The sequence below is a fragment of the Stegodyphus dumicola genome, chromosome 3, assembly GCF_044657685.1.
Source record: "Stegodyphus dumicola isolate Sdum_Otavi_A_Nest chromosome 3, ASM4465768v1".
Classification (NCBI taxonomy): Eukaryota; Metazoa; Arthropoda; class Arachnida; order Araneae; family Eresidae; genus Stegodyphus; species Stegodyphus dumicola.
This window is the reverse complement of record NC_140770.1, coordinates 196,937,751-196,961,553: the sequence shown is the minus strand read 5'-3', so window position 1 is coordinate 196,961,553 and position 23,803 is coordinate 196,937,751. Positions and strand designations below refer to the sequence as shown.

The following is a 23,803-nucleotide window of genomic DNA, read 5'->3' as shown; positions in this document are numbered from 1 at the left end:
AAATACTAATTCAGAAGTCAAACAACAAAAATCAGCGTTATATTTACAAAATTTTCACAGGACTAGTTTCGATGGTTTTACCGAACCACCATCTTCAGCTGCAAAACCGCAAATGAACAAGATAGGAAATAATGATTAGATAAGATAAGAAAACCTGGACAAGAATAAGCAAGTGGCGCCATCTGTTGGTGAAACCAGAACTAAAACATAATTTCTTTAAAGGCCGAAGGCAAATTTGGATTGGAATTAGGATCGTTAACTAGAACAGAAAGATTTTTATGAATGTGAAATGCCTCTAGAAAATCCAGTTCTCCAATGGAAGATGTTTTTTGAATAATTTTGGCAGCAGAAAAACTGAAAGTGTGGTTTTTGGACCAACAATGTTGAGCAACAGAAGATTTCTGTGTTTCCTTTTTTCTAACATATGACTCATGTTCCTTGACGCAAAATTTTAAGGCTCTCTTAGTTTGGCCAATGTAAATTAGACTAGTCCTGTGAAAATTTTGTAAATATAACACTGATTTTTGTTGTTTGACTTCTGAATTAAATATATTATCTGTTTGGTTAATTATTTCCATAAGCAATAAACAAAATAAAATGACTCGATTTAAAAACTTTTATTGACAATACTAGCTTTGAAAACAAGAACATTGTTATATGAGATAGGAACAATAAATTTAATTTAATGATTGTCAAAAGGCAATTTGTGTTCATAGCCCTTCCTATGGAAAGCTGTTTGGTACATGTTACAGTTACATGTTGCAAAATAGCTAAGCAAACTTATGTAATATTTATTTTTTTATGTTAAATGTTTCTTGAAGTCAGAAAAATATAAATCAGTATTTATGATTGTATATGGATATAATTTCTACATGCTTCCTAGAATTACATACTTATTTAATGTTACCAATTAATAAATAGCTGCTGGAGAAAGCTTTTACAAAGCTGAAATTAATGATTGTTTGAGATCAACAGTGTCAAAAGAACATTTTAATGATTTATCAATGATATTTTAGATATTCCAGATACAAAAGATCTGATTAAAAATTTTGTAGCAGCTAAAACTAGAAGATTAAAAGTCAACACATAACATAACGTATAAACTTTTCTTTTTTTCTTTCTTTCCTTTTTTAAAATTCTTATTTATTTATTTATTTTTGAGATAGCTGAGAAAATTTGTTTGTTTAGGTCAGCAGTTTTCAAGCTAGAGGTTCCGGAAAAAATTTTGGTGTTGCAAATTTGCTGGAAAATTGCATAACAAGGGACCAAACACATTATATTGTTGTGTGTGTATGGGTTCACAATAGATTAAATGCACACAGTTCCGATGATAGGTTAATAAAATTTATTTTATCAAAATAAATACTTAGAGATCTAGAACTTTCCACAAAAATAATTGTACTACTCTTCACAATATCACAGAGTACAATCAGTAGTTACACTTTAAATTACTATGAATGTTAAAGACAATGGAATGCAAAACACAGCTAAGGAGCGAAGCTGTACTGGGAACTCACGTTGAGCTAATAGCTAACAACAGCAACAACTGAGAGCAGATGCTCTCACCAGCCTTATATAGTTTTCACCCGGCTGCCAAGATATTTCTAGTACTGTTTTTCTCAGTCTCAAAATTACTGGAAGGCAATGTGATGGTCAAATTATGGTTGTAGCTAATAAAGTGATCAATTACATTTATTCAGTTACAATATCAATACCCCTGATACAGGGACAAGACCAAAATTCTGCCAAGTGTGGTGACTTTTGGCAATTTCTCTCCAAATTTAGTGACAAAAATGAGTCACCAAAAGCACTGCAAGCTTGCCAATATCTTGCCCATTTACTCAATATTAAATGGACTTGATCCTATGTTTTTACTTTTCCGGCATAGCTTGTCTCTTTAACCCTTTGAGTGTTACGGCCGGAAAATTCCGTATAAAAGGCTGACTTATATTCATTATACATGAAAATTTCTCCTAGCTTTTAGTGTATCTAACTTCGGTTTGGATGTATATTGAAAGAAAAGGAATCAAGATACAAAATGAGAGAGTCAGTTTTTAATTAAAATCATGAAATTACCATTTATTCATGACATTTTGAGGAACTTTGAAATTTCAGGGCTAAACTCGTAACGCTTAGAGGGTTAAGTTTTATTCGTGTTACATTACACAGAAAAATACAACAATTTCACATATAATTCAAGGTTCGTACGGTCCTTAAAAGTCCTTATTTTTTTCAAAAATGATTTTTGGTCCTTAAAAGTCCTTAATTTTGGCCAAAATGAATAAACGGTCCTTAATTTTGCTCATTTGACATTTCTTATCATTTCTAATGATTGCCATTCTAAGTGTGAATTATGATTTCTCATGAATATGGAATTAAAATTACATGGCTCTTAACCAATCTGTTGGTGGATTTGCGTTGCAAACGATAAAAAAAAAAAAAAAACAATTAGCTACCCGAACGAAAGTATCGGTGTCTGATTGGCTATTCACCCAATCTTTCGAAACAGGTGTTATCCATAAATTTACGCAGATTGTGACGAAAGCGTGAAGCCGGAAGTTCTTTAAGAGGTGATGAAGGTGCTCGAGAAAAAAAAGGGGGGGTGTGTGTGAAAATATTTGCCAAAATTAGAGCAATCCCAACCTGGAAGGCCACAACCCTTCCGATGCCAATAGGAACGAGATGCCTGGAAAGTGCATTTTCAATAAACTGTGGCTTCATCAAGCTGACTACAAAGACTGGATATTGATGGATGGCAATCCTTAAATGTGGTCTTTGTCTGAAACAAATGGAAATTTCTAAAATGGGAGAGTCAGCGCTGAAAATTCACATGAAAATTAAGTTTCGTTTTATCATTTCAATTTGTTTTTACACGGTTTTGCTTAGCTTAATTTCTGTGTTTGTTTCAATTAAGCCATAAATTAATTTTTTATCACCTTCTACGGAGTTTATTCTCTTTTGCACATACTATATGTATGGGATATCGGGATTATGAGTTTATTTCTGCAGAGGGTCTGTTATCGATTTCGCGGGAAATCTGTTGGCTCCATTTCGATTTTAGGTCGCCAAGGGCAAATTCGGTAACGCTAGCCGAGAAAAAGTGAAGTTCGGAAATACGTTTTGAAGCTTCAATAGACAATTAAGTATTTGGTTTAAACCTATGTTGTTGATAGTAATGCATAATTTTTGCTAATGGCGATACAATTATTAGTTGAAAATAACTAACTAATTAAAATTTTTTTAATATTTTTAAAGCTGAAACAACTAATTGAAACTAATTTTCCTGAATTAACTAGACGCAAAATTAACTTTCATGAATTACTAAAGTTATTGAGTAAAAGTTTAACTGAAAATATACATTCCGTATTATATATATATATATAATACGGAATATATATATTTATACAGTACAAATTCCGAGGTCTGGACTCGTCGGGACTTCGGCGATCCCAGATTTGAGATTTTTCCGGATATTAGATCATTTTAAATCTACTAAGATGGCACGTAGAAATTATAAAATTGAAAATATGAAATCGTGATTTATGAAATAACGAAGCATTTATGATTTAAAGGGTGTCAAAATTTACAAAAGGAAAGAGCTTAATATTTATATGTTTACTTTATTAAACATTTCTTTCAATGTGAGTTGTTTGATTTGTTTTCTCTGCTAATACTTCAGACTAATACTATAGACATATAATTTCTTGTTCAGTTATTAAGTTCCATTGTTCAAGTCCTGTAATTGCTGTGTCGAGAATTCCGAATAACTTGTCAATCAAAATTTTTTCTCGTTCAGTAACCTCTCTGTTACTTTCTTCACTATCGGTAGCTGTATTTTCTGAATTTAGAACCATACTACAGATTTCGCCCTCCGTTAATTGATTGATGATTGGGCATTGTCATCGCAATGAAAAACTTCTGTTTAACTTCGCTAAATTCTGCCGCCTGGTGCGGGCATGCAAGCTCTGGCGCTGGTTCTGGCTTTATGTGAATAACAAATCAGTTATTCTTAATTCAAATAGCACTAAATATCAGGGATAAATAGAAGGGCTAGGTCATTCCTTTGTTCGACTCCTCACCAACGCGAGCCTTATGGAGGGGAGGGGGAACCGGAAGTAATCTGACGTCTCTCTGTTGCACCTGCTCTGATTTCGCGCCTTTAAAACTGTAGTTTCATTCAGTTGCGAGACGATTTTCTGGAGGTCGCATATCCCAAATTAATTTTAATCATACATATTTATTTTCTAATAATGCAAATATTTAAAATAATTTGTGTGTATATATATATATATATATATATATATAGCTTTAGTCAGTTTTCCTTTTAAATTCTATATTTAAAGTATCCTTTATGTAATATGGCTTCTTGTGCTGTAGCAACGTGCCGTAACACTTACAGAAATACGAAAGGAAGAGATATTGTATTTCATGCTTTCCCCAAGGACAATTTGCTTTTGACGAAAGAATGGATACATAAATGTCAAAGACAGGATTCTATTAATGTGAAAAACGCAAGAATTTGCAGCGAACATTTTCTGTGCAGTGATTATGAAGATGACATGAGAAATCGCTTGCTTGGATTGCCGCAAAAGAAACTGTTGAAATGCAATGCTGTGCCGAAAGTAAATTTATAGTGTGCAGTAAACGAAATAACACCAAGAAACCGGAGACATTTGAAAAGAAAACTAATGCAGAGTGCTTTTGAAAGACTACACGAATTAAGCCCAAAGAAAATTTATTTTGAGGCCGAGAATGAAATTGTAGCTGACAATAATAAATCAAATGTGAATGATTTTGAAATAAAACTCACAAGTGACAATGCCCTATGTGACAATATCCCTGAGTGCCCTAAGTGTAAAGATAAACAAGAATGTATTGATAATTTAAAGAACAAAATAATATCCTTAGAAAATTGTAATAAAATATTGAAAAATAGAGAAAAGAAAAATTTTAGAATGTTTGCTCAGCGACAAAGAAGGTGGACGACATCTTGAAAGAAATTTGTATCGGAAATTCAGAAATTAAAATCCCAAACAGCGAAATTTAGGAAAAAACAGCACAGATCAGAGAATTTGGAAAAATGTCTAAAGCATATTTTTACAAAGACGCAAATACGCATTGCTAGAAAAGAAGGAAAAAATCAGGTGGACTAGTGAAGATATTTCACATTGCATTGTCATAAGAGCTCTGTCATCTAAAAGCTACGATTTTTGGAAAGAAAAAATGGGAATTCCTTTACCTAGCACTAGCACATTAAATAGCAAATTAAAGAGATGGTGCGCTAAATTTTCATGTAGTCCAGGAATTCAGAGTGATGTTCTTGCTGTAATGAAGGAAAGATGTGAATATTTGAATTCTGTAGAAAAAATATGCGTTCTCAGTTTCGACAAAATGCACATAGATTCTAAACTCTGCTATGACTCTAAACTGGACCAAATTCTTGGTCCTTTTCAAAAAGTGCAGTTTGTTTTAATCAGAGGTTTCATTTCGCAGTGAAAACAACCAATATTTTTTGATTTTAACACTCCAATGAAGAAAGAACTTCTTTTTTCACTCATAACACATTCAATCATCTGGAGTAGAAGTGAAAGCAATAGTGTCTGATTTAGGAGGATCTAATACTTTGTGGAAAGAGTTACAGATTTCGATTAATAGTTCTCAGTTTCCAAATCCAGTATTGAAAATGAAAAAAATATGGGTTTTTGCAGATTTAGCACACTGCCTCAAATTACTGAGAAACCACTTTTTAGATAAAGGATTCATTTTACAAGATGGAACTGTTTTAAATGTTGATATTATTAAAGAGGTTTTAAATAAAGATTCAAGAGAAATTAAATTGTGTCACAAACTAAAACCAAATTATTTAACGGTCAAGCAAGGGAAACGAGAGGCAAAAAGTCGCTCCAGCGAAAACATTATTTTCAAGAACTACAGCAAAAGATATACTCCACCTCACAGGAAATAAAAAAAGCATCCGACTTCTTTGAGTTAATCGACAATTTTTTCGATATTATGAATAGTACCAAAACATACCCTCCTTCAGATAAAATACTTAAAGCAGCATTTGGATAAATGAACATCATGAAAAACAAATTCAAGTTTTGGAATTAACGAAGAAAGTCATTGGTGGATTAAGAGTTTAGGGAAAAGCCAACTTACTGCCTTTCCAAAAAGGAATAATAATTTCAATAAATTTTCTTTTTGGCCTACACCAGGATTTGAAATCATCGTATGATGCTAAATATATTTTAACCTCTAGATTAACTCAGGATGCACTTGAAAGTCTCTTTAGTCAGATTCGAGGGCTTGGTAGGTTTAATGACCATCCATCACCTAGTGAAGTTATACGCCGCTTAAAGCAATTAATACTCGCTAATAAGCTGCCAAATTTATCTTCAAAAGTATGCATGACTAAAGAAAGCAGAAATATTGATTCATATTTAATATCCGAAATACTTGAAAGGGCTTTGAAAACTGAGGAGGAAGATGCTTTTCCATTAAATACTATTGATGATTTGGATTTGGATTTGGATTTCATAGAGGAACCTTCTTCTATGGCTTGGGAATTAGAATTGAATTCTGACAATTTTCGACAGCCGAAAAAGAAGCATTAACATACGTTGCAGGTTATATTGTTTATCGTGTGCGAGACAAAGACCCATCATTGGGAACGATATCTAAAAATAGTGCTGATTAACCAATATTTAATTTAAAATGGATTAAATTATTGTCCTTAGGAGGTTTGACTACACCTTCTCATTCATGGATGAATACAGTTTATGAGTTCGAAAACATATTTTGTGCAGTTCATGGTACAACTTACTATAAAGGAAAGCATGTAATTGGCTCTTTAATTAATAAACTGGAGAAACATTATCTTGAAGTTAACAGAGAAGCAATTCGTTTATTTTGCAGAAAGAGAACTTTTATTAGAATACGTTTCTTAAATAGAAATGCATATATTTTTTCCCAAAGAAAAGCAACCCAAAAGGCAAAAAAATGGATTGCTTCGAATGTGGCAGCCAATAAATAATGTTTCAACAACTTGTAGTTGCATTGCGACTGTTGTTGTATCTCTCAATAGAATTCTAAAAGGTAAAAAGAAATCTCTTACCTTTTCTTTCACCCAGGAGCCGAGCTTGTTCCATTCTAATTCTTATTCGATGAAATATCTAAATAATTCCAAGCTTTTTCATAAAGACTGACACTTCTGTATAAATAAAGATATTATATTTAGATACATTTATACATTTTATATACAATTATTAGGTTACATAAAATTACACGCTCTCCAGCTAACAGTCATTCAAGTTCTGGTTCAGAGTTCTAACTATGTTCTTACGTAGGATTATTCTCGAGTTTAGATGTAATGGTGCTGATAGTTCGGAGTTTAGATGTGGAGGCGCTGATAGTTTGTAGTTTAGATGTAACATCACCTCCCACCTCTGAGATTCGACGATGCGGAGGAACTCAATACACACAGGTCCAGTCGATGAGGAGGCCGAACAACTCGTCCAGCTCTGGTCATCACTCGAGGACTTGAGGCAGGTTCTGGAATACTAGCAGCCTGATCAGCCTGACCAGTTGCATGGTCGTTTCTATCTCGAGGTGCTCTGTCGGGGAACGGAGGGCCAACGGATTCGGAAGTAGAGATCTCCAACGGGAAAAGCCGGGGCACTGGACGAAGCAGAATTCCATTTCTTGTCTTGACCCTCGCTAGTCTAACTATTTCGTCTTTACTGGGGAAAAGCTCGACTGTTTTGGCGAAAGGCCAATGTATGCGTCGTCTCTGGCTGTCTTCCAATAGAACGACATCGCCTACTTGCAACTTTTTAAATTTTCCCTTCTTTATTGCCTGTTGTCTCAACTGACCAAGATATTCATTACGATATCTGTTTCATAGATCATGTCTTATTCTCTGTCGGTATTTGGCTCGACGGTTTAGTTCTTTGGAATCTACGTAGTTCATATCAGGAAATCCTGATGACGGCAATTATTGCAGGAACATCATAGGGGTCAGTGGTGATGGATCTTGATTATCCTCTGATACGTATGTGATAGGTCACAAATTAATCACTTGTTCAGAGTCACATAATAATTCTTCATAATTTAAGGACATTCGACCTAACACTCTTCTTAAATTTTCTTTCACCATTCGCACAAGCCTCTCCCACCAACCTCCCCACCAGGCGGCAGTCGGAGGGTTGAACTTCCATCGTATCCTTTGGATAGAAGCAGCTGAACATATGGCGTTCCAATTAACTTTCTTAAGAACACTGTTAGTCCCTACAAAATTAGTTCCGTTGTCGGAATATATCACATAAGGTCTACCTCTTCTGGCAATGAATCTACGTAAGGATTGGATGAAAGTTTCTGTAGATAGAGAAGTAACTAGTTCGAGGTGAATGGCTCTATAAATGGCACATGTATACAAGACTATCCACGCTTTAGACCCCTCACGGAGATAGAGAGGACCCGCTAGATCTACACCGACGACTTCAAAAGTCGCCCCTTCTCTGACTCGGTCTTCGGGTGGAAATCCTGGCTCGACTTCCACTTTTTGTGTAACAGATCTTTTACATCTTACACATTTTCTGATAATATTTCGAATACTTTTTCTGGATTTTAATATCCAAAAGTTTTCTCTAAGATTTGTCATTAAAGTGCTGACACCAGCATGCTGGAGTTCTAGATGTTTCTCGTTAATTAGTCTCTCAACAAGAAGGTGTTTTGAAGGTAAAATGATAGGATATCGGAAATTTTCATTATCTTGACGCTGTAGGACGTTCGTTTTGGCTCTTAAAATTCCATTTTGGTCTACGATTGGTCTCAGCGCACGAATAGCGGAATCGTTTATGCCTGTAAATGATTCTTTCTGTACCAGTCTACAAAGTGCCTTTTCAGCATTCTCCAATTCATCAACTGAGACATCGGGAGTGAGGTTTTTATCTTTGTTCTTTAAATTGTGATAAAATTTGAAAATCCAAGCAATCATTCTCACGGTTTTTCTATATGACGAGAAGTATTTGTAGTACCGGTCCAAATTGTCTCCATGATCTAGAAGAGTCAGAATCGTTTTCCTTTTTTCCTTGTTTATAAGTTCCTCATCAGGCTTTTCTTCTACATGGGGCCACTCGTCTTCTGGTAAGTAAAGCCACGATGGGCCCTCTCACCATGCCGATTTCTGTAATTGCTCAATAGTACATCCCCTCGATGGGAGATCCGCTGGGTTTAAACTTCCAGGTACATGCCTCCAGTCAGATATTCTGGTAAGCGATCTTATTTCTTGTACTCGATTATGAACAAACGTACCCCATGCTTGATCTCTTCTTATCCACCCCAAAGCTGTAGAAGAATCACTCCAGAACACTGTTCTACAATTCTTAAGGTTCAAATCTGATAGAATTGTTTTGGCAAGCCTGGCACCTATCAGACAGGAAAGAAGTTCAAGCCGTGGAATCATAAGTTCCTTAATAGGGGCTATTCGACTTCTCATGCTTACTAACTGAACCTTTACACCTTCGATGGTTTCAGCTCTTAAAAATGCACATGTGGCATAGGCTCTTTTACTAGCATCCGAAAAAACGTGGAGCACTACGGTATCTTCGTTTTCGTAATCAATATTTAACCAACGAAGAATTTCAATCTGAGATAGCAGAGGCAATTGGTTCAACCAAGTCCCAAACTGCTCACTTAGGGGAAGAGGAAGATCTTCATCCCACTTAATCTTCTGGTTCCATGTTTCTTGCAAAATTAGCTTAGGAATTACAGTTATCGGTGCAGTAAAGCCAATGGGATCAAAAATTTTCTGGGTAATTGACAAAACTTTTCTTCTGGTAATAGGTTCCCTCAAGTTAAATGTTTCTTCGATCTTGCAACTCAAACTATCTTTCTCTAAATCCCATACTAAGCCTAATACTGGGACAACTTTCGTCTTGTTCTCTATCTCATCGATCATGTCAATGCGAAAATTTGATCGCCAACATCTCAAATTGAAATGCCCTGAAGCCAAAATCAATCTTGCTTCTTGAACGAAATTTTCGGCTTCATCTACTTGATTTAAGCTAATTAACGAATTATCGAGGTAAAATGAATCCTTCAAAATATTAGAAGTTTCTACAAACTTTTCTGGGACTGTAGTCAAAAGGTGACTAAGTGTAGCGGCTAGCAGAAACGGACTTGATGTGAGTCCAAAAGCAACTCGGTTATGTCTGTAAATTTTAAACTTATGTTGATTATCGAACCATAGAAACCTTAAAAAATCTCTATCCTTTTCTGCTATTTTGATTTGACAAAAGGCCTTTTCGATGTCAGATGACACTCCTATGAGATATTTTCAAAAACAATTCAATATATGTGGAATAATTTCTATTAAATTTGGTCCTTTACTCAAACAATCATTGAGAGAGGGTGAATTCTTAGAACGTGCAGATGCATTGAAAACAGGCCGTATCTTTGTAGTTTCACTAGACTCCTTTATTACAGGTCTGTGTGACAAGTAGTGCACTCCTTCCTCCTTTTCCTCAGTTACTACCTCAATAATATCCTTCGCTTCCCACTCATCAAATATTTCTTCGTAATCTTTTCTTCTGCAAGTGCTAATTAGTTTACTTTCGCTTTTGACGAAGTGTCTTTCTGCCATAGTACAGTTACTGGATAAGACGGATTTATCTAAAATAAAGGGTAAGGTTACTTCATATCTCCCTGAGCTATCTCGTTTTACACTTTTTAAGAAATGTTTTCGGGTTTCTTCTTCCAAGGCACTTTTCATTTTGTTTTCCTCACTTGAAATCCCCAAGGTGTCTAAACGCCAAAGATTGGACAAATTTGTATCAGAAACATGTAAGGATAAAGAAAGAACAGACAGGGAACTCAACGTATTCGCATTCTCTTTAATCTTGCCCATTAGTGTCCAGCCTAACTTAGTCTCAAAGGCTACGTAATCCCCCGCAAAATGTTCAATTCTTTCAGTGAACAATTGTGCTGCGGTGTCCGCTCCTAAAAGCATATGAATCTCTTCCGGATTTTCTTGAAACATACAGAGATTTCCATTCTCATGATTGTCGTTTATAAGGATTCCCCTTTTTTCCATTACTTTAATTAACTTTTCATCTTTGATCTTAGGTAGTGACAAACGAATTTTCCTCTGGTCTAGTGCTTCGATTTTACACCTGTACTTTCCATCTAAACTAGTTAAATCTATTTGATAACGATTATGATCTTCCGAAACTTCTACACCCCCAAATAACCCATGTTTAATTCTTTCAGTTCCTATCTTTTCTAATTTCAACGTTTTAGCAGCATATTGACTTATGTACGTGTTCTGACTTCCGGTGTCTATTAGCAATCTTAAATAACCCTTTAAGGTTTTCCCAGCTACCCCTACAACCAAAGTTTGTAAATAAACTTCAGAACAGTTGCTTTGATTCGAAAGTACTTTATTTTCAACTTCCTGGACAGTTTTGATCGTTCCCTTTTTACTCTCGGAATTAACTCTATTACACATAATTGTAGAATGCTTAGAGTGACAATGGGAGCAAAAAATGTTAGAATCACAAAATTTGCTGATGTGACCCTTATTTTGTAAACACCTAAAACAAGTGCCATTTTTGTGTAGTATTTCAACCTTTTCGTCATTCGTTAGTTTCTGGGCAATAGGACATTTATGGCTTGAACGGGAAAAATCTTCGCAAAAAACGCATGCCTTAATCAATTTTTCTTTAATACCCGTGGACACTAAATCAGAAGCAGAAGAAGCTTTCGTTTCTAATTTATTGCTCTTTCCATCCCTGAAATGACGAGTGTTTATTTTCTGGACTGCATACGCAGACTGACGGCGCCCACTATTCGCTGTCGAATGCTCTGAATTCTTATTTATGACTTCCGCCCTTTCGCGTGAATCTAAACATTGAGCTATAATCAAGCACAGGCTTTTAATATTAGTATACGCACTTCCATTACTCATTCTGTTAATCTCAAGCAAAATATCTTGGGGAAGTGATTTCAGAATTATTGGAAATAACACACTTGATAAATGCTCGAGAGACTGACCCAAATTTTCTAAACATCTTAATTTGATAGAAATATTATCATAAAATTTTCTAAAGGCGCGAACATCATTCGAGATTTTCAACGGTTTAATGTTCAAAATGTTATTCATGTGAGTGTAAATGAGCACATCTGTTTTCGCAAATCTTTCTTTTAGAAGATCAATTGCGGAATCGTAATTAGCAGCAGTAATCAGTAATCCTTCGACTGTATTTAAAGCAGAACCACCTAAATGAGCTTTCAAATAATTAAATTTGTCTATTTTATCTAATGAATCATTTTTATGAATGGCAGACTCGAAACTGTTCCAAAAGGTTAGCCAGTTGTTTATATCTCCGTAGAATTTAGTTAAAGTTAACTTAGGTAATTTAATTCGAACAGACTCGTTATGTTTTGGTTCGCTTTGACTGTCAGCACTGAACTGGTTATTTACTACCGTTTCAGTAGATTTGCGTTTTAATTGGTCGATTCTTTTGGAGGTACGGAAACTGCATTTAACGACCTTTTGACGATATTATTCAGATTTTTGGAATTCAGCATCAAATTCTTCGACTTTAAAAAGAGGTTCTAATTCTGTATCGACACTTTTAAGCGATTCGAAATTATTCTTTAATATTTCTAAATTTTCTTCCAAATCATGAATTTTCGGATCAATTTCCAAAAGCTGCGATTCCAAATCTTTAAGCGATTTCGTTACTGATGTTCGGAGAGCTGCGCGCTTCTTTTTTAACTTATTTAAGATCTCTTCAGACATGTTCTTAACAGTTCAAAAATTCAAAAAGTAATCAATAATTGTATTCTTAATCTTTATTTTCTAATTTAAATTCTTATTCTTAGCTCGGGCGTCCTGGCAGGGATGCCAAAAAATATTTGTTGTATCTCTCAATAGAATTCTAAAAGGTAAAAAGAAATCTCTTACCTTTTCTTTCACCCGGGAGCCGAGCTTGTTCCATTCTAATTCTTATTCGATGAAATATCTAAATAATTCCAAGCTTTTTCATAAAGACTGACACTTCTGTATAAATAAAGATATTATATTTAGATACATTTATACATTTTATATACAATTATTAGGTTACATAAAATTACGCGCTCTCCAGCTAACAGTCATTCAAGTTCGGGTTCAGAGTTCTAACTACGTTCTTCTCGAGTTTAGATGTAATGGTGCTGATAGTTCGGAGTTTAGATGTGGAGGTGCTGATAGTTCGGAGTTTAGATGTAACAGCGACTGTACAAGTAAGCATATATAATATGCTCTGATTTGAAATATTTCTATATGGCATTTTAGAAGTTAATAGCGTAAAGGATATTTCAAATGAGAACTAATTCTGTTAAATTATTGTAACAGTTATTTTTATTTTATCCTCTGTTATTATTGATTCGATTTTGTGCTAGCTTAGAATTCTAGATAAAATATATATAAAGTATAATATTAAAGTAATTGGCATAAGAAGACCTGCCCCCTTAACCCCCACTTTTGAAAAATTAAATAATTATTTTAGGTACTGTGCGTAAAGTTGTTTAGTCTAAATTAAAATAACAATCTTACATGTATTTATATAAATGAAATATTGATGTAAGCCTAAGTTACAAAATTATTTAAAAAAAAATATATGTTATTATATTAAATCGGGAGAAAAATATGCCAATGTAAAATTTACAATTAGGCTGAAACTCAAACTTAGATTAGCAGAAATTTTGCCATATATAACCATACATGTTTAAAACTATTGTTTTTTGATTAATTTTAAATAGCTGTTATTATAGTTATCTTAGAAGCAGTAGTACAGTTCTCTTAGTTAACATGCAGATAAAGAAATGATTAGAAACAAACAGGGATTTAAAGAAAAAAAAATCCCTGCAAATAAAAAAAGGAACTTTATGCTAAGAATAGCGCATTTTATCTATTATTTTAAAATTGAGTAAGTACTATTAAATTTTGTAATGTTCAGTGTAAAATGCATACTGCAGTAACATTGTCTCTTCCAAATTATAGCTATCTTTCACACACAGCTCATTTTAAACGCTGGTTCTTCAAATTTAAAACGCTAATTTCTATGTTGTCAATTGCATCTCTGCGCTCAGTGGCATCATTGCTACGTCATCACTCCCCACTGCCTGTTTCAGGGAGAAACACTCTATGAGCTAGCCCTTCTCTTTAGTCCTGACTAAATATAATCATTTGTCCTATGAGTATCATTAACAAAATCTATTTTTAGCACAAGGAAAGAAATTTCTGCTAAATCTCCCCTTGTCAACATTTTAGTGCATTAAACATAAATCTGTAATTGGATAATACTCTGTTATTTGGCGTCGCTGCATGATTCATCACTCAAGTTGTCATCCGTTGATAAACATGCGGTGATGAAAGCAAAATACAATAAATAATGATTCGCGATTTCGGCATCAAGGATATAAAATATTAGTTGGTGTAAAATTAACAAATGTTTCGGTTTGAGATTATGCCAAGCAGATATGCAGCTATGGAGTCAAGTTACTAATCACACAAATTTATGCTAAAATAATTATTTCTTCAATAATGAGATATTTTTTTTAGCGCCAAACTGAGATTAAGAATCGGGATTTCCGACATGTTTTTTTATGATGAGGAAAAAAATCTAATGCGTGTGCGTAAAGCATACCCCTTCCCTTCAAAAAAGCCCTAAAAAATTGGTTGGTGGTGGCTTTGAGGTCCGGATTTTAGATCATTCCAGATATTGGATGTCCGGATCTCGGACTTTGTACTGTATATATATATATATATATATCATATATATACATCATATATATACATCATATATATACATCTTTCAAAATATAACTTACCAGTATGGATTCACTCTTTTAAAATAATTCTACTTTTATTAAACTTAGGAGATAATATAATCAATTAATCAATATTGTTTACGAAATAAATATATATTTATATATTTACAAAGTTTGCATTATTTATCTTTTTTATAATCTTCTATGTTTATTTCAACTTTACTTTGATTTCGATTTCATAATGACAATTTCCAATGTTTAATTTCTTCAAATACATAAAGATGATAGTGTCGGGGACGATTACTCGAGTTTTACAGGATTTCTCTACAGTAATTGATTTTTACTCCAAATTGAATTGACTAAAATGCTTCATGAGAATAAGTTCTTTGAGTAACAACTATTCGCGGAAATATTTGGCCTGACTAGAATTGCCGGTTTGGCTTTAACTTATAACTCGAGTAAAGACGAAACACTTTCATATTTACGTATTTTTATCAATTATTGATCATTGAACGGGAGTTGGTTTGTTCCCCTTGAAAAGTCAACTAATTTCCGATCAATGACAATAATTACATGTTTTAATTTTTACTTTTACAATTGTAATATTATTCTTCGTGATGATTTAACTCCAGTCCCTGTTAAAACATTATTAACATTTTGCTTTCAAATTACTTCAAAACATCTTTCAAAATATAACTTACCAGTATGGATGCACAGTTTTAAAACAATTCTACTTTAATTAAACTTAGGAGATAATATAATCAATTAATCAATACTGTTTAGGCAATAAATTATATATATATATATATATATATATATAGTAAAAAATGTATATTTTCACTATTCAAGTATTCACTGTGACAAGTATTCTTATCTTGTCACATGAACAGGCCTTTGTGGAAAGGGGCTTCTCTGTAAATAAAGCAATTGAAATTGAAAATTTAAGTGACTCATCATACATTTTTCAACGCACAGTATTTGATTACATAAAATTTTCTGGAGGTGTTCTAAATATCAAAATTAATAAAGAAATGAGATCAGCAGCAGCTTCTGCAAGAAGTGGAGTTCGTTATTTAGAAGTTCAGTATTTAGAAGAACATTCAGTATGTAGAAGAACAAAAATCTTTAACTAAATCTGAAAATTCAAAGAGGAAAAGAAATATTATTGAGGAAGAAATTGATTATATGAAGCAGAAGAAAAAATTTCTTCAAAGGGACATTAAAGATATTAATGAAGAAGTAGATGCTTTAGCAGATGAAGCTGAGACCAGCAGGAACATTGATTTGTTTATCAAAGCAAATGAACTTAGAAGAATAGTTAAAGAAAAGGAAATAGACATAAATAAATTAGATGTTAAAATAGCTGAAAAGATTTCAGATTTAAAAAAAGCACAAATGTTTTGTATCTTTTATTGTACAGTTCATTATTCTAGTATCTTTCAAAAAACCAAGGAAATAAATTGTATGTTTACAAATCAGTTATTTTAATCTGCAAAATATTCTTACATTGTGATTATAATAGTAGTTGACTGTGTTTAAATAAATATCAAATAAGTTAAATAATAATCATGTAAATCTCTAAAATAGTGACTGTTATTAGTGTAAAATACTCTTATACATGCTTTTCAAGAAATTATGTTTCTAATTTAATGTTATCTACTTCATAACTTGTAGGGAGTTAGTTTAATTTTCAAAATTGTTTTATGGTAAGTATTAAATTGAATTTAATAATAGTGCATAATACACACTTCTGTTAGTTTCTTAAAGTGAAACATCAGTATATCGGTTGTATGGATAATTGCTTTATTCTATTCATTTTTTTGTTTGCTGATAGGTCCTTAATTTTTTCTTTGGTGGTCCTTAAAAGTCCTTAATTTTCATGTAAGGAAATGTGTACGAACCCTGTAATTGCTCTAAAATCATCTATTTGTGTACAAATTTGTAACAATATAATACATGTTCCAGCCAATATGGGTTTACAATATAGCTCGAGCACCTAAAAGGGATTTGTAGTCCTATAAAGTTTGGGAACTACTGGCTGAGATAAGTTATTTTTTTGTAAACATATGTATAACTTGTATTTAATTGGTAACTAAATAGAATTTTTTTAAAGTAATTACATTTTAATTTACAAATTATTATATTTTATTGTGGCTGTGAAATACAACCTTGCACAAGGGCAATGGGACAGTCCTGTATTTATAGTTGTTTATAATTTATATTTGTTTGGAAATATACTTTATTAAAATTAGCATTAGTATGCTATGTTAAAATTGCTTTTTTTGTATTTAGGATCTAATAAGATATATTATATAAAGATAGAAAATTTATTATGTTTTCAACTACATTTTACATTTGATGTAAAGTAAAGATTTGAATTTCACATTATTCTTCATGTGTTTTATTTTGTAAACAGATTGTAGGAATTTTGAGAAACAGTTTCTGAACATTATATGTTGACTAAAGAATATGTTCTTTCTAGAACAGCAATTTAGAAAAAGAAATTATAATTATGCCAGATAATTTTATGCTTAAAGAAAATCTGCATATCCATGCATAAAAATTATAGCACTTACAGTGTTAAAACTTAGCAAACATCTATGTCAGAAATATACCAGCATAGTTTTTCAAAGCACATTTGTTACTGAGTGAGCAAGATTAGCACATGGTCAGCAGGCTTGTTTAAATGGTTTGTAAGTCAATTTATTTATTGTAAGGGTTTTTATTGCAAAAAATTCCATTTGGATTAGAGATTTTTTGATAATTAACATTGGGTGTAAGAATACACTCACATACACAAAAAAGAAAGAAATCAAATTATTATTATAAATAACTAAAAGGAATTTATGATGTACTAAAATAAAGCTCAAACTCTAATTTGATTTTTTATAAAGGCTTTACAATAGGTTTTCTGAGTGATTTTAGAATTATACAGTCAAAAATCTTTAATCCGGACTCGGTTATCGGTTTTTCCGGATTATAGATCATCAGTTTAAATCTGGTAAGATGGCATGCAGAAATTATAAAATTAAAAATATGAAACCATAATTTATGAAATAAAGAGCAATTATGATCTAAAGGGTATCAAATTTTACAAAAAAAAAAGGCTTAATATTTATATGTTTACTTTATTAAACATTTCTTTCAATGCACGCATGCGTAAAGCATACATTATGCATAGTCGAAATTAGAAAATTGCAACCAGAAAACTATTTGATGTGTATTCGTGATATTTATAATGATGAGGAATTTGATTTAAATCATATCAAAGACGGAGTACATCGAGATGAAATACCACATTTAGTAAGGAATTATAAGCCGAATAAAATAAAAACATCTGCCCTGAAGATAAGGATAGTGCTGACAGATCAACTTCCAGTTCATTGCGCGCCGCAACGTCCCCCCCCCCCCCCCACAGAGCAGCGTGAAATTGATAAACGGATTTCGGAATGGTTAAAGAAACAAAGGATATGCCTTTATCCATTTTTTGCAGCAATTCCACTTTTTGTTTGATGGACATCGAAACATGCTATCGCTTTGTAGATCCTTTGGTTGCTCCATAATCGGAAATTCTTTTTGACATAATCGAAAGTTCAAGCTTACTTTTATAAAATTGCTCTAACAGTCTGCAAAAAATAATAAGCCGGATCCAATTAGAAGATTAAGGAACAATGCAGTCTGCAACATTAACTGAAATAGATAATTAGATAATTCTAGCTTAGCTTATACCATTCATTATACATTAAAAGTGCATGCGTAAACGTATTATGCGCATGCGTAAAGGAATTATGCGTTTACGCATGTGCAGAAAGTTTGTAGCTTTGAGGTCTGGATTATAGATCATTCTGGTTTATGGACGTCCAGATTAAAGACTTTTGACTGTATAGCTATTTTTTTTTCTGTGATAAGTAGAACAGATAGTTATGTATAATACATTTTGTTTTGTAATTTACAGCTGTTTTATATCCAAAATAGGAAATCTGTTTTGTTCATTCTTTTTGTTCTTTTTTTTAACTCCTTCCAGATTTTGTATTAAATCAAGTTGACTACAAAATGATGAAAAAAAATCTTTTATTCTTTCAAGAAAGGAAAGTGAGAGCAATTTTTTTATATGCTGTATATGATGAAGTTCTGAAGAGATATCAAAATTCTGGGAAACCTGTTAGAAAAAATTAATTATGCTTTTATAAAATATGCTTAACATAATGGTTCAAACATACTTTATAAATTGATGAGGCCTGGAATGTCCCATGTGACCAGTAGCTCAGCTATCAGTAAACTCCTAGAATCTAGAGTCCTCTTTATTCTGCTACTGGTGATATGCTATGTTCATTATGAAGTTATTAAACATGCGGTACTGATTTCAACATACAGCAGAATTCCAATAAGCTGCACATCTCAAGACAAAGGGTTAATTAGAGAAAGTTGCAGATTATAGGCCGTCTTTTTGAGTTTTGTTTACATTTTTCCACTTTTAATTTTTACTTTAATCTTTTTACTTCACTCCTAATAATTAAATTGGATTGTTTGCATATACATACCAACCGAAGCAATCCATATCTTAAAAATCACTTAATCTACTTTACTTAATCCACAAAAATATTATTATTTTTAATTACAACTGTATGCAAAGAGAATTACTTTTAAAGTAATGATTACATTGCTAAATGAAAGAATTAAGCAAATAAAGAAATACAACAAAATTTTCTTAGTGAGGTTTTCCTAAATTTTAATCTTTACACTAATTCTGCTGTTATATTCCTTGCATGGACAGCTATATCAATAATGCTATTAGCATTTAACAAAAAGTATTAAAAAATGTTTGCTATTTTTGTGCCAGAAAATTCTTTACAAGTGCTGTTTTTAATTATCTATCTGTATTCGCAGATGATATAAACCAACTTGCTCATTTGTGACAAATATAAATAAATACGCAATGAGGTGTATTTAAGTTGCAACTCAGCATCTGAAAAGTTGTAAACAAACAAATTCTTTACACATACATTTATCTCAAGATTTATAGATTTAATAATAATGCATAAATGGAATAACTTAAAAGCTACCAGGATATATATTCAAAAGAAGTTTATTTAAAATAACAATTTTTAGAGAATTTCAGAATGCATGTTGACTAAATAATATGAGCGCACTGAAGCATACAGAAAATGCTAAATAACTTCATTAATAGCATAAATTTGCTTCTTCAATCAAAATGTGTTATAATGAATTTTTATTTGCATATTATACGTAAGAAAAAATTTGAATTTTCTCAAAAATTAAAAATTCAAATTCTTTCTTTCTTGCTTTTTTTTTTTTTTTTTTTTTTTTTTTTTTTACATATGCAAAAATTGGTTCAGATTACAGGCATTGATACATTAAGCAAATAATCAGAATTGTAGTGTAATTTATTTAATATCTAACTTAGCTGCTTTTAGTGCATTGTTGTATTCAGAATATTGATAGGCAAATTTTAAAAAAATAAAAGTACTTTATGGGCAGTTTTTTAATGATAAGTATTTATGGATTAGGTGAACATTAAATTACAAAGATAATAATATTACAAATCTGTTTTCTTATAAATTAGTGTTATTATAATGATCTTTATTTGCTTTTATTGTACAGCTAATAGGTATCTTTCAAAATACATGCATTGCTTTCCAGAACTCAAAAAATGTGTTATCTGCCAGACATTTTGTGGGTTGGTATAATGGTCATCCAGACCATGTAAATGAGGAAATTAACTTAGATACAGAAGTTGTAACTGTCATTGGACATGGAAATGTAGCTTTGGATGTGGCCCGAATTCTTCTTAGAAATCTGGAAGATCTGAAAGTAAGTTTAGTAATCTTTAGTGCTTTTTTCTAAAATTATATGAAAACCAATCTAACACTCTCAGGGTTTTAGAAGTAATAGTTAATTCATTTAATGAATTCTCAGATGTATTGCAAGTTTAATATTATTTCACATTTTGTTTAGTTGTTTCTAACTTTATTTAAATATTCTGTATTCCCAATAGCCATTTGAATGTTTGAAAATATTTTTAGCTGAACTCATGACTAAAAAAAATTTAATATTTATTTAAAATTAAAAATATGTTTGTATTGACTAAAAGTTTTAAAATTGTGCTGATTACTTAAACAAATTTTAGAATATGATATTTTGAATTTGAAATTTAAACTTTGGCTTTCAAATCTATAATAAAGAGAATAAATTAAAAAATAATTATTTTATCTGTTTAATTGTATTACTTGTTAGAAATTCTCATGAATTGCCTTGTAATTTTTAGGATTTTTATAATATGCATATTTTGTTTTAAACTTTTGTACTTTTCTGCTTTTAGACAACTGATATTACAGATTATGCCTTTGAAGCTTTAAAGAAGAGTCAGGTAAGAAAAGTAATTTTAGCTGGGCGAAGAGGCCCTCTTCAAGTGTCTTTCACAATAAAGGAATTAAGAGAAATGATCAAATTACCAGGATGCAATGTAGTCATGAATCCTTTGGATTTTCGTGGTGTTCCAGAACTTCTTTCATGTAAATTGCTGTCATTTTTATTTTTATAATACTTTTCAGTTATTGTCAAAGATGAGGTTTAAAATAATCCTATCTATTTAATTGCAATTCACAAAAAAATTGTTAAATGTTGTAGACTAAAGCAGATTATTTTTAGTTTGGAACTGCAAATAAAGTCAGATTTAAAGAAATATCCAAAGTTAATTACGCGATATATTTTTTCAATTTACTGTGTGAAAGTTAAACACAATTTGTTTTCGTTCACTTTTAATAAAATGCAAACAGCAATAATTATTTGCACATCTTTCAGAATCTGCTTAACAATATAATAGAATAAATATCTATTGATCATGCCATACAAGTAAAAGTTATACATTACTACCAAAATAATGAAATCATATGCATGGTAATGTGTCTTAATCTTAAAATAAATAAAAAATTTTAAAATTCCAGTTTAAAATTTAAAAAATATTGTCACAAGATTTTCTTTTGTGGGCAGTAAAAATTCAAGATGTATTATGTGTATTTTGGATCAGACTAATTCTCACTTAATGTCATATCTTTACTTTCTTCATTTCTCTGTCATATTTGTACTATTTTTGATGTATAAAAACTGTCATAAAATAATGTAATTTAATGTCAATAATGGATAAGCATGATGTCGCAACATACTTATATGATCTTTGGCTTGGTTTTATATTTCTCAGATTAATTCTCAATAAGTCAGTTTTGTTTTTGTAAAGAAGGATAAGAGTTACCTTTTATGAAACAGAACACTGTGGAGAGGTTTCAGTTACAGGATCCTGGTATTAAAGGGAAAAAAAAAATGCATTGATGGGTATGGTGTGGGATTTTATTTGCAAACAGATAAATAACAGTGATGCAATATTAACCGATGGATCATTTATATAGTGATGCAATGTTCAGCGGACCACACAGATAAGAAATTCATATGTGCAGTTCCCCAGAAGTTGCAGTGTTCCTGTGGGATGACTGGCTCTGACACTGCAGAAGCAGTAATTGGTTCAGTTACAATTCCATTTAACATTATAAGAATCATGACTTCACGACCAATGTCAAGGCATTTTAGTGATCTGCACTTTGTCTGTCACTAAAAAGCCTCTCGATGTCAGGGAGGCTAACAGACCAATGATCCTGTTGCTCCTCTGATATCATTTCAGTTACAACAAATCAGATGACATAAAATACAACCGAAAAATTAAGAGGTTGTGACTAATTCAGTCTAAACTGTTTTAGACAAGGTAAGAACTGAGAATGTTCTTAAAAGCTCGTTTAAAGAGATTCTTACTGCTAGCAAGATCCTCACATAATGAGGACAATAACTTGGCAATAATCATTTGTATGCCTTCAGTTTTGTTATGTATTATTAACAGAAATTCTCATAGATGTGTATTAAATGTATTTTAGTTCTATATGCAGTAAGTAATACACAACTTTAACAAGTGCAACCAATACCACTTAACCACATGTAGTCATCAGAGTAGCATATTGCCATCACCCCAAATTGAAACAAGCAAATATGTATTCAGTATATGAGAAATAGTATAACTTCTCTTTTAGTTATCTGTCTAAATAAAGAGTGACCTCTTCATTAAAACTTCTATCGAAAGGATTACCACAAGTTTGGCAGAATATTTGCCAGCTTTCGTAGTCAATGAAAATCTACATAAGTAAATTTTTATTCATATCCAAATTATAATTCTTATAAATACCAAGCTATTATCTTTATAAATATCTTTAAAATTTCATATTGCTTTTAATACTTTTATAATTATATTTAATTGTCAACTTATGTATTAAAACAATTATTAATAAAATTTGTCAATTTGCGATTGCAGCACTTCCTAGACCACGCAAAAGGCTTTTAGAACTTCTCTGTGACACTGCACTTAAAAATGAAAGTCGTAAAGAAGCCAGCAAAACATGGGAACTTAAGTTCTTTAGGCGTCCTAAGGCAATAATTTGTGATGCACATAACAGGGTTGAAAAAATTTTTTTTGGAGTGAATAAAATTAAAGTATGTATTGCAAAAATTCTATTTAAAAATATTCTTTTAGTATTTATCTTTATTACATATTTTCTCATTAATCTTTTTATGAAGGGCAATTTGGAAGATGCACAGATTATTAACACTGACGACGAAGAAGAAGTGGAATGTGGTTTGGTAATACTGTGTCTTATTATAATTTACTTATTCATGTTTTATAGCTTAACCTTATGTAGTTTTTAAAGCAGAAACCTTCTTTTCTTTGATGTATCAAATTAGACTTAATTCTGCAAAACTTCAGATTTAAATTTTTGTTTTTTATCCATGTGCAAACTCATTTATGATAGTTTTAGTAATTGAATTTATTAACCTCCCCTCCCCACATTAACTTTTGAGTAGCAGAGCCATTTAAATCCGCTGACAAATAACTGTATTTAAGCAAAATTTGTTATTAGATTTATGCAAATAC

The 23,803-nt window shown here is 31.8% G+C and overlaps 1 protein-coding gene across 5 annotated transcripts in view; it reads left to right on the top strand.

Annotated features, from left to right (window-relative positions):
- dare (NADPH:adrenodoxin oxidoreductase, mitochondrial) overlaps window positions 1–23,803 on the top strand; it is an 81,939-nt gene that overhangs the window by 32,017 nt on the left and 26,119 nt on the right. For all 5 annotated transcript variants that reach the window (XM_085813723.1, XM_085813721.1, XM_085813725.1 and 2 more), the window contains 4 exons: window positions 20,476–20,646; window positions 21,155–21,347; window positions 23,186–23,364; window positions 23,449–23,511. In XM_085813723.1, coding sequence (XP_085669849.1) covers window positions 20,476–20,646; window positions 21,155–21,347; window positions 23,186–23,364; window positions 23,449–23,511 — 606 coding nt within the window. The remainder of the gene's footprint in view (window positions 1–20,475; window positions 20,647–21,154; window positions 21,348–23,185; window positions 23,365–23,448; window positions 23,512–23,803) is intronic.